Here is an 11,991-nt window from a genome sequence, read left to right as displayed (position 1 = left end):
GCCTGTAGTCCCAGCTACTCAGGAGGCTGAGGCAGGAGAATGGCATGAACCCGGGAGGCGGAGCTTGCAGTGAGCGGAGATCCAGCCACTACACTCCAGCCTGGGTGACAGAGCAAGACTCCGTTTCAAAAAAAAAAAAAAAAGAATCTCTGGACTGGGAAATCTCAAAAAGTTCTGAAAAGGCTGTACCTGTGACACTTAAAACTCATGAAGGATGGTAGGTCCAGGATTCCAAAAAGCCTCCCAAACCAAAACATGGCATAGGACAAATCATGGGTCAAAACTTTAGAGACTCAGAAAAAGCAGTACAGTGGCCAGAGAAAGAACAGTGGCCTGCAAGTGAGGTGACCCAGGTTCTGGATTTAGCTCCAACATTCAATTGTCACATGCTCTTCAACAAGCATCTTAAATCTCTCCAAGTGTCAGTTTCCTCATCCCTAAAACGGCAATTATAACTTATCAAGACTCTTGGATGACTAAGTGGAAAGACAAGGGTCTTCGTGCTTGGAAACCAAAGCTAAATGCATCAGTGACGACATGCCTACCTGTCCCAACGGCCCCACGTCAGCACGGCAGTTATTTGGTGAAGTGACATCCACCACCAAGCACAAGTGACTACTTTTTTTCCTCCCTTGATTATAGATACTAGCATTGAACTCAGAATAAACTCATGGAGCTCTTACTGTGTCCTAGACATAATCTAGACATAATCCTTTTCCTCGAGAAACTCACAGTCATCTGGAGGACAGTCACAAACATTTACTGAGCTCCTGCTGCAGGCCAGGTATCATGCTAGTTGCTGAGGATGGACTAGTGAACAAGACACACCAAGTGCCTACCCTTGAGAAGCGTTGAGTCTAAACATTGGAATAAGTCACTCTAATGTATAACAGAGAGAGCAAAAAGTTTCATCACCCCTTGAACTGGAGGCAGCTGCTCCAAGTGTTACATCACCAAGGCTTCTGAGGGCTTTTCTACCCTCAGCAAGAAAGAAGACCATGACTTATGATCTATTGCTATTGCTAATGATCAGTGAAGGCCCAGGCAGCAGGCATTTGTCATCCTTGATACAATGAGATAAACATGATTGTAAAGGTATGTAATCAAAGCTCGGGGGAGGAGGAAGCCCAGGAGTAAGCCCTACAGACTCTAGCAGCATTTTGTACGCTCTAAAACCTTAGCAGGCTCTCATCCATCCAGAGAGCTCAGAACCTACAGCATCTCCAACCCAGTGTTTGCCACTGTAAATTGGCAGGACCTCTCTCTTAGCTTATCTCAGCTTTGACCTCCACCACAACCGCCACTTGGGATTCCCGCCCAGATTTTGCCCTTTGGGAAGAGCCTGTGACACTCTCAGGAAAATCAGCGCCAGGCTGTGATGGGCAGCAGCCTTTCCCGGATCCCATCCCTGACTGACCTCATTCCAGATCCAGGAAGCCTGATGACTTCCTGGCTGCCTCACCCAGGCTGACGCAGCAATACCCGACCACCCCCTCTGACAGACATGTAAGGTACTCCCTGAACATCTGGGGGTGGGAGCGGAGCAAGGAGCAAGGGTCACATCCACTCCCTAATCCAGTCAGGAAAGGGCAGAGGAGAGAGCTGCTACACGCATCCTGTTCCCAAGTTATCTTTTCATCCCAGCCAACCAAGGCCTCTCCCATCACCTCAGTTTCCCCTAATGGCTACACACTTTGGGAATACAGAGGACTTGACCACCAACTGATGGTTCTGTGTGCACCAGGTTGTGGCTGCCAAGATTACACCCAGTGAGTGGAAAGTTCCATAGAGGAATCGGGGAAAGTTCCAGTGGAGGGTCACAAAGTGCAATTGATCTGGCATCACTTGAACAAGCCTGTGAGCTAAACAGGACAGAGACCAAGCCAAAGTGTGGTGCACAATAAATAAGAATCCTCACAGTGGCTGCAGATTATAGAGCCTTTGCTATGGGCTTGGCACTGTGCCAAGTGAGCATTTTTGTTATTCCCACCACCTTCCTAGGATCCTTAGAAATATTGTCCCCAATGTACAAATGGGAAAACAAAGGCTCAGCAAGGTTAATTAACCCAAAGTCACATAAATAGTAAGAGTAAGAGTTGGGATTTGTTTTTTGTTCGTGTTTCATCAACTGTTACTTTAAGTTCCAGGGTACATGTGCAGGATGGGCAGGTTTGTTACACAGGTAAACATGTGCCATGTGATTTGCTGCACAGATCAGCCCATCACCTAGGTATTAAAGGAGTCGGGATTTGAATGGAAGCATTCTAGTTTCAAGTCCCACAACTTTACCCTGACCTTCCACTGCCTCAGTCACGATAGTCCTGTAGAGGCTGGGCGCGGTGGCTCACGCCTGTAATCCCAGCACTTTGGGAGGCCAAGGCTGGTAGAGTCCCTGAGCTCAGGAGTTGGAGACCAGCCTGGGCAATACGGTAAAACCCTGTCTCTACTAAAAATACAAAAATTAGCCAGGCGTGCTGGTGGGCGCCTATAACCCCAGCTACTCGGGAGGCTGAGGCAGAAGAATTGCTTGACCTTGGGAGGCAGAGGTTGCAGTGAGCTAAGATCTCACCACTGCACTACAGCCTGGGCAACAGAGCAAGACTCTGTCTCCAAAAGGAAAAAAAAAAAAAAAAACCAGCCCTGTAGAGTGAATCAGAAAGATACCACCAGCCTACAGATGGCTCCAGTGATAGTGCCAGCAGCTCTCCTCTGAGGGGTGATTGGCCTCACCTCAGTTTCCTAGGAAAAAGACAAAGGAGGTGTGCAGCCTACTTTTCACCTTCAGATACCATTGATTGAGCTAACTGGATGCCAGGCACTGTGTTTACAAATGTTATTTCATTCCCACATCATCATAAGGAGGCACCCTCATGAGTCCCACTTTATAGATGAAGAAACTGTGGCTCAGAGACATTAAATAACAAGCTCTCATGGCTAAGGGCAGTGTGGGCTCCAGACATGGGGACCAGGTAATCTGGAGTCAAAGATTTAAGGTCCACAGACTTTGGACCCCATACCCTTAGCCTCTATGCTTTCTGCCTCCATCAGTGAGTTCCAAGCCTAAGTGTCAGAGATCTCTAGGAGCAGAGGTCTCAGGGATATCTACTAGAATATTCTACAGTGTATTGAAAACATGGGTATCCAGGTCTGCTGTGGATATGGCTCATCTGTCCCCAGCAAGTCTCATGGTAGAATGTGGCCCCAGTGTTGGAGGTGGGCCTGGTAGGAGGTGTTAGGGTCATGGGGTAGATCCCTCATGAATGGCTTGGTGCATCCTGGTGGTAATGAGAGAGTTTTTACTCAGCAAATTCCCATGAGAGTTTCCTCTAGAGCTGGTTATTAAAAAGAGCCTGGCACCTCCTCCCTCTCTCTCTCACTTCCTGTCTCACCACTTGATCTCCGCACACACAGGCTCCCCTTCTCCTTCTGCCACGAGTGGAAGCAGCCTGAGGCCCTCACCAGAAGCAGATGCTGGCGCCATGCTTCTTGTACGGCTCGCAGAACTGTGAGCCAAAATAAAACTCTTTTCTTTATAAAGTACCCAGCCTTATGTATTCCTTTATAGCAACACAAATGGACTAATACAGGGCCCAACCTAAAAAACCCAGATCTGCAGGCCTGAGTGTCTGCACTGTTATCAAGGCCCATGAGTAATTCCCTGCCCAGCCACACTCAGGAACTTTGGCCTGCAGACCGCACTCTGCAGCAGGCACCTGCTTTTCACCAGGACCCTAGTAATTCTGATTCAGGGAGTGGGCAGATTACAGTTTGAGAGAAACACAGGCTCAGAAGGACCCTGAAGGTCCTTCCAGCAATAGGATTCTGTGGCCACTTCCCTCCCTTCCTCCAACTGCTGTTCCTGGTAATGTGCCCATGTCACGGTTGCAATCCTCTCAGATGGCCTGGGGATGGAGGAGAGGCTGGCACAAGCCCCAGCACTGTCAGCGGACTGCAGCTTTGTTGCTGGGGGAACGTCTGAGAATGTGGTTCCAGGGGCCCTCCCCGCCCCCACCGCTAATTCCTTTAGCTGCCCCCTTCCAAACACCACCAGTTGTTTATCCTTCTAGGAGCCTTGCTTGATCTAATTTGCTGAATGTTAGCGCTGGCAAAGGCAGAACTCAGCCAGAAGGCATGAGCCGGGACCCAGGAGGTTGGGTGGCCAGCCTCACATGCCATTCTCCATTCTGTTCTCCATCCTACTGTTCATTGTTAAGAGATGGATACAAATGAAATTGTACAGAAAAACCTGGGCAGGCCAGGCCAGGCAGGCAACAGGCAATTCATGTCTAACCCCTGCATAACTGAAGGATTCACCAAATGCATTCTTCAAGGAAGTAGGCCAAGAACTGCTTCCTGGGGACTTGTCCATTCAGAGCTAAACCAAAGGGGACACGTTCTACATCCCTCTACCCAGAGGTGCCCTAAAAGGTAACTACCCTGCTACCCTTCTTTCCTCTCCCCTTCTCTGCAAATTATATCCATGCAAAAGGAGTTATGGGGAACTCCAAAGTTTGCAAAAAAGAGAAGAGAAGGCTTGTAGGTCATGTGCTTTCTCAGGGACAGGGTGCCCCCATGTAGCACCTGGATTAAAACTCTGGCTGTGCTGTCTCCTAGCTGTGTGGTAAGTGATGTAATAACAGAGTTGCTGTGATAATGGACTGAATAGGCAATGTTTACTAATAACCAAAGCAGCATTTTAAAAGAATAGCTAGCAGTCATTGATTGTGTATTATACGTCAAGCAAAGTGCAAAGTGTTTTATTCGATAGCCATTCCACACATCTGTACTGAGAACCCACTGTGTGACAGGAACTGTTCTCAGCACGGGAAACAGCATGATCAAAGCAAAGTCCCTGCTGTCAAGGAGCCTGCACTCCTCACCTATCGTAAATCCACCAATGATGTCAATATTGTTATTCCCATTTTACGGATGAGAAAACTGAGACTAGATAGCTTAAGTAGCTTGGCAGGGTTTAAACCAGGAACTGTCTGGCTCCAGAATCTAAATTCATCACAACTTAATAATACTGTTCTCTGAGGGCTTAGTCTGTGCAATGCCTGACATGGACATGGCATTTATGATCCATTCTGCAGAAGGAAGGCAAGGAATTCAAAGGTGGAAAGGACTTGCCACTTCTCGTCCAGGGCTGGCTGTGTGTATATGAGCCACCTCCTTCTGCTCCAGGCTCCCACCTCCCTGAGACTCTGCCCAACCTCTCTGCATCCCAGGACTTCCAACACAGAAGGAAGCTTTTAATGGTCTGGTCTACTCTCGTTTTACAGAAGAGAGGAAAGCCCACCCAAAAAAAGAACTTGCCGAAGCTCACCTAATGAGTTAATGTGACAGCCAGGGCAAATCCCAGCTCTCCTAACATCCAGGTTCATGATGCTGGGGTATGCCCCTGACCTCACTCCCACTGATCACCCACCCCACTCCCAGGACTTAGCCACCTTTCAGATAGAGTAGGGTCTGTGGAGGGACCAGCCTGGCCACAGCAAAGACAAGGAAAAAATTTAATGGGGAGAGGGAAACACAGAGATCCATACAGCCAGGAAGTATGGAGCTAGATCTTAAACGTGGAGCCCTTGACTTTAAATTTTGAGCTTATTCCAGGCCATCATGCGCACTTTCCTACACATTCTCCTGCATTCATTTTCAAGCTCATATCTCCCTTTCTCCCTCTCTCACACAATCTGAGTCCAGGGACCATGGTTAGAGTATAATTACAGTGAGAGTGAGCCCTATGTTTTTGAAGGCAGGGCTGCTGTAATATAAGGGTGATCCATCAAATAGACCACAATGGATGATTTATTGTATGCCTCTGAAAGACTTTCTATATAATGAAAATCTGTCAGACATTAGTACAGATGATAATATGCAACCATTAAAAGAATGAGATAGATCTATGTATACCTAAAACAAAATGCTAAGTTGGAAAAAAAATACAAAACTGTATGCATAAGGTAACCTCATTTGGATTAAATATGTTCATATATTACATATACATATATATATATACACACACACAAACACACACACATACAATTATGCATTTCAATTAAGGATACCTCCAACAGTGATTAAGGATACCTCCAACAGTAATAACAGATGGAGAATGGGATTGGTTGGAAGGGTAGGACAAGATAAACAACTTTCATTTTTTAAAGCTTACACATTCCTGCATGATTTGAACATTTAATACTAAACCTGTATTAGTTATATAATGATAATTGTTAACAAATTTTTTTAAAAAAAGTAAACAACTTACCAACTAGATACACCTCTGCTATTGACAGTGAACTACAGACACACACACAGAGTTTCCCAGAACACACAGGCTCAGTCAGAGATACCTTAACCCAGTGTAGATATTTAGAGAATGTCTTAATCTGAGACAGGCTTGGGAGAATGACACTTGACATCCCCAGTGAGATGGGATGCCACATCTTTTCACTGGTGTTTTGTTTTGTTTTGTTTTGTTTTGTTTTGTTTTGAGATGGGGTCTTGCTCTGTCACCCAAACTGGAGTGCAGTGGTACGATCTCAGCTCACTGCAATCTCCGCCTCCCGGGTTCAAACGGTTCTCCTGACTCAGCCTCCCAAGTACCTGGGTCAACAGGCATGCACCACCACACCCGGGTATTTTTTATATTTTTAGTGGAAATGCGGTTTTGCCATGTTGGCCAGGCTGGTCTCAAACTCCTGACCTCAAGTGATCCGCCCGCCTCAGCCTCCCAAAGTGTTGGAATTACAGGCGTGAGCCACCGCACCCAGCCTATTGGTGTCATTTATAAGTACCTATAGCTTCCAATCAATTCTCAAAGGGTCCAGGGGCCCAAATAAGATTACAGACATTATACTTCTGTATTAGTCCGTTTTCACACTGCTATAAAGAACTACTTGAGACTGGGTAATTTATAAAGGAAAGAGGTTGAGTTGACTCACAGTTCTGCATGACTGGGGAGGCCTCAGGAAACTTACAGTCATGGCGGATGGCCAAAGGAAAGCGAGCACCTTCTTCACAAGATGGCAGGAGAGAGGGAGCACAAGGGAAACTGACACTTTTTTTTTTTTTTTGAGACAGTCTCGCTCTGTCGCCCAGGCTGGAGTGCAGTGGTGCAATCTCAGCGCCCTGCAAGCTCCGCCTCCCGGGTTCACGCCATTCTCCTGCCTCAGCCTCCCAAATAGCTGGGACTACAGGTGCCTGCCACCACGCCCAGCTAACTTTTTGTATTTTTAGTAGAGATGGGGCTTCACCGTGTTAGCCAGGATGATATCGATCTCCTGATCTCATGATCCGCCCGCCTCGGCCTCCCAAAGTGCTGGGATTACAGGCATGAGCCACCACACCCGGCCGGAAACTGACACTTTTAAACCATCAGATCTTGTAAGAACTCCCTCACTATCACCAGAACAGCACGGGGAAACTGTTCCCATGATTCAATCACCTCCCACCAGGTCCCTCCCTCAACACATGGGGATTACAATTCGAGATCAGATTTGGGTGGGGACACAGAGCCAAACCATATCAATTACATATCTATGTTCTTTTTTCGCAAGGAATATTCCTAAAAGGACATATAAGAAACTAGTAACAAAGGCTGTCTCTGGGAAGGGGGGAAATGTGGAAATCTGGGGTAAAAAGAGACGTATCTTTCATTGTACATGCCTTTGTACTTTTGAATTTATTTTACTAAGATCATATATGACTTCTTCAATTAAAGTAACCTAAAGAACTGCTTTGGAGAGAAGAGGGGGCCTAGCAACCATCTAGAAGCTCAGCTGAATTCCTCTTGGTATCATCAGCTTGAAGATCTCACTTGATAGAAATCCTACCTATTTTCTCCAATCACAGGATCTTGTTTCCAGGACAGAAGAACAATCACTATGGAGATTTTTCACTGCAGCAGTGCTTTATGAGTTTTGGGGAGCGCCTTGAGTTTTGATGACATGGGTTTGAATACTGCTGCTGTTGCAGCTGCTCCTTCTCCAGGGTCCAAATGGAACCATCTGGCATGAGTCTCCAGCTCTTAAATCAGTCCACCCACAGCCTTGGTTTCTTAAGGCATGTGTAGTGAGAAGACTGGGAAAGTAAGGCAGGTGGACCTCACCAGATGGAAGCATGCAAAACAGAAACACATGGACAGCTCACCCGGTATCCCCCTCCCTGTCAGCACTGCTGCTGGAATGATTTACAAGACACCAAGCCAAGTTCCCACTGCTCCAGACTGAGGGGATGGAGGAAGAGGCAGACAGAAGCAGGTCACACCTGCATGTTCTTTTTCCTCCTTCTTGGGACAAACTTTGTTTACTTGCAGACTGCAGGTGGCGGTGGCTGGGCTTGTAAATACCACTGTGAGGCCAGTTAGCTTGGCTCAACCAGGTCACTTAAACAGAGGGGATTTGGGGCCACTGTGTTATTGCTTCCCATCCAAAGCCCATTTCCTGCCTAATTTCCTCCAGCCAACTCACCATGCAGCATTCAAACAAAGTCATGGCCCAATTTATAAACAGACACTTGGGACCTGCAGTGTGAGAAACCTTCCATTTGTATAGGAGCCTGCATAAGTCTTAGCATGGATGAGCAGAAACCCTTACATTTAAAAGTACTATAATTACAGTAATAATCTCTATCATGCCTAATATTGATGCTCACTTTATTGACAAGGAAACTGAGGGCTCCAAAATTACAATGCTGGTTTTCCCTCCACCTGTGTAAGGCACTGGCATCAGGAAGACACTCAATTTCAATTTGTGAATGAAAAAGGCAATCACTGAATGAATCAATCAATCAGGCAATAGAGGAAGAACACACAATGGAGCCACCTCCTATCAGCTCACAAGAGCCAATCCAAGGCATATCTTCCCAATTCTGCCTGCAATAACATCACATTGGTAGCTTGAAATTGATCATGGTGGGATTATCTTTGCCAGCATATTGGCAGATGCTACAAATCAGGGCTTTTTCCTTTTTGTCATAGAGCCAGTTTACACTGGGCTGAAGTGTCTCTCACTGAGCCTGTGTATTCTGGGAAACTGTAGCTCACTGTCTATCACTGCACAGAGGCACCACATAGTACAGGCAATCAAAACCCAGGCAATTGGTATATACAATGAGATATCAGGTTTTTTAGATCATCATCCTTCTTCAAAAAAAAGGGGAGGAGAAGGAAATTGAAAGTGGTCTACATAAATAAGACTTATTACGTCAACATACATGTGTAGATTCTATTGCATGCAAGGCATTAGGGCAGGTTGGTGGAGAGAAACAGATATGTGAGATATACTGCATATTCTCAAGGAACACACATTCTTAGGTAGAGACTATAATGTGCACACAAATCACGTGGGAATCTTGGTAAAATGCAGATTAAAATCCAGTAGGTCTGTGTGGAACCTGAGAAGCTGCATTTTGAACAAACTCCCAGGTAAAGTTGACGCTACCCATCCATGGACCACACCTAGAGAAGCAAAGGCCTAGGAGGTCACTGCATGCTGACAGTGTGCCACTGCAAGTTCCTAGGTAGGATGGCTATTCACAAGCTGAATCCTCACAACCACAGGCATATATTCTTTTTATCCACATTTTACAAATGAGACCATTGAGACCCAAGGTCACCCAGCTGGTAAACTGCTACCAGCTCAAAGCCAGGTAGTCTCACTCAGAGAAGGAAGGGTCACTCCCAAAAGCACATTCTGGTGGGAACTTTTCAATTGATTTTCTGTCTTGAAAGTTATCCTTGCCTCTCCTTTCTCTTCCTACTCTCTGTTCATTAACCGTCCATTTCCTATTTCACCACCTCCAAGTATTCCCAAAGAAGAACTGAGGAGGTGTGGAACCAAATGCTCAAACTCATCCATTGCGAGCATATTAGCCATGTGTCTTCTTTTTTGTCTTCTGTTTCTTTGACATCTGGGTCTTGCTGACCATAGAGGGACTGCCCCTTCCAGGGTTAGCCAACTCCTAGAGATGGTCAATAATTTCCCAGCTACCTTGCCTTTCAAATGCAAGCCAATTAATCCAGAGTCCATACCCTAGCCACCTGTTTTATGGGGCTTTCAACCTCTGGGCCCCTATCCCCCTTCCCTAATCACCCCAGAACCAGGTATAGGACAACTAAGGACAGAGACCCTATAAACCCCAGAGCCTGCTGAAATGATGCAAACTAGCCAATCCTAAACCTGCTTACTCTGCCTCACCCATTCCTTCCTGCAGAAACCACAAGAAGGGCTTCTGTTGACATTTCTCCAGGCTCCCTCGGCCTGCTGACCAACCTCAGTGCCTCCCCAGGCCACCCCCATGGCACAGCTGGGCCCCTCCTTTTTCTGTGAGTATCACCATCTTTTCAATGGCAGTCATCTCCTGATTTTTTGGCCTCACCATACCTAAATAATAACAAAACCTACATTTTAAAACATCAAGTTTCATCAGGAAAGTTAAATCCCAATGGATTTGTGGATTACCTAGGCTTTCCCTTGCCCGTCCTCCCAGGCTCAGCCCCTCTCTGGGCTGGCTTGCACACATTCTCAATGGACTCCTTCCCAAGGTCCTTGCCTTAGCCTTGTCTGTCTTGAAACTTCCATTTCTGGGGAGAGTGCCAGGTGCCACCTGTAGCCTTAGGGTCTCTTACCTAATTCCCCGGCAGGTGCTGAGCGTGACGCTGGACAGCTCTGTCTCCCTCACTGTGCCGTGGTAAAAGCAGTGATCCTAACAAGGAGAAAGGAGGTGGTCAGGCTAAAGAACACTGATAAGCATGGCAATGTTAATGTCTCAGGATGGTGATGGGTGACTCATGGCTTATTATATACCTACCCAACTTTATAGCACCTTACAACCTGCAAAGAGCTTTCCAAGACACAATTTCATTTGATTTCCATAATAATCCTTGGAGATGGGGCAGGGCAGATGTCATTATCTCCATGAAGCTGATGAAAGGCTGAGGCTCAAAGGAGCAAAGAGATTTGCCCAAGGTCTCCCTGCTGTTTGGGAAATCCAGTATTTTCCTAGTTCAGAGCTCTTTCCATGGCATGCTGTTGGCCACAGAAAACATTGATTCCTGAAAGAGCCTGCCTCCCCACCGTTATCTTTGCAACCCCCTGCAATGAGTTGAATAGAACCCCCTAAAATTCATGTCCCTCTCAGAATGTGATTTTATTTGGAAATAGGGTCTTGCAGATATAATTAAATTAAGGTGATATCATGCTGGGCCAGGCGTGGTGGCTCACACCTGTAATCCCAGCACTTTGGGAGGCTGAGGCAGATGGATCACTTGAGGTCAGGAGTTCCAGACCACCCTGGCCAACATGGTGAAATCCCGTCTCTACTAAAAATACAAAAATCAGCCAGGCGTGGTGGTGCACACCTATAATCCCAGCTACTCGGGAGACTGAGGCAGGAGAATTGCTTAAGCCCAGGAGGTAGAGGCTGCGGTGAGCTGAGATTGCACCACTGCACTTCAGCCTGAGTGACAGAGTGAGATTCTGTCTCAAGGAAAAGGAAAAAAAAAAGGTGGTGTCATGCTGAATTAGAGCAGGTCCTAAATCCAATGGTTTGTGTCCATCTAAGAAGAGGAAAGGACACAGGGAGACACACACAGAGAAAGAGAAGGCCATGAAGATGGAGGCAGAGACTAGAGTGATGAAGCTGCAAGCCAAGGAACACCAAGGATGGCCAGAAGCCACCAGAAGCTGGAAGAGCCTGGAAGGACTCTCCAGAGGCTAGGAGAGAGTATGGCCCTGACAATACCCTGAGTTTGGACTTCTAGCCTCCAGGACTGTGAGAAAGTAAAATTCTATTGTTTTAAACCTTTAAGTTTATAGTGTTTTGTTACCATAGGCCTAGGAAATGAACACTGCCTACTCTTCCACAGCTCAAGATGCTCTTCTACACGAATCCCTCCACACCTGAATCATACTTGATTTGGCACCTGTGCCCATGAGGTCTGCTGCTGCTCTCCAGCCACTGTGTCTCACAGCTGTCAGAATTCCTCCA

At 46.6% G+C, this 11,991-nt stretch overlaps 1 protein-coding gene across 1 annotated transcript in view; it reads right to left on the bottom strand.

Annotated features, from left to right (window-relative positions):
• Nucleotides 1-11,991, bottom strand: part of ADAM19 (ADAM metallopeptidase domain 19) — a 95,375-nt gene that overhangs the window by 40,502 nt on the left and 42,882 nt on the right. The window contains exons 5-7 of the mRNA XM_017856613.1: nt 10,631-10,707; nt 3,766-3,902; nt 1,463-1,570 (exon numbers count right to left, since the gene is read on the bottom strand). Coding sequence (XP_017712102.1) covers nt 1,463-1,570; nt 3,766-3,902; nt 10,631-10,707 — 322 coding nt within the window. The remainder of the gene's footprint in view (nt 1-1,462; nt 1,571-3,765; nt 3,903-10,630; nt 10,708-11,991) is intronic.

The sequence above is a fragment of the Rhinopithecus bieti genome, unplaced genomic scaffold (assembly GCF_001698545.2).
Source record: "Rhinopithecus bieti isolate Rb0 unplaced genomic scaffold, ASM169854v2 scaffold_2915, whole genome shotgun sequence".
Taxonomy (NCBI): domain Eukaryota; kingdom Metazoa; phylum Chordata; class Mammalia; order Primates; family Cercopithecidae; genus Rhinopithecus; species Rhinopithecus bieti.
This window is presented reverse-complemented; position numbering and strand designations above follow the sequence as displayed.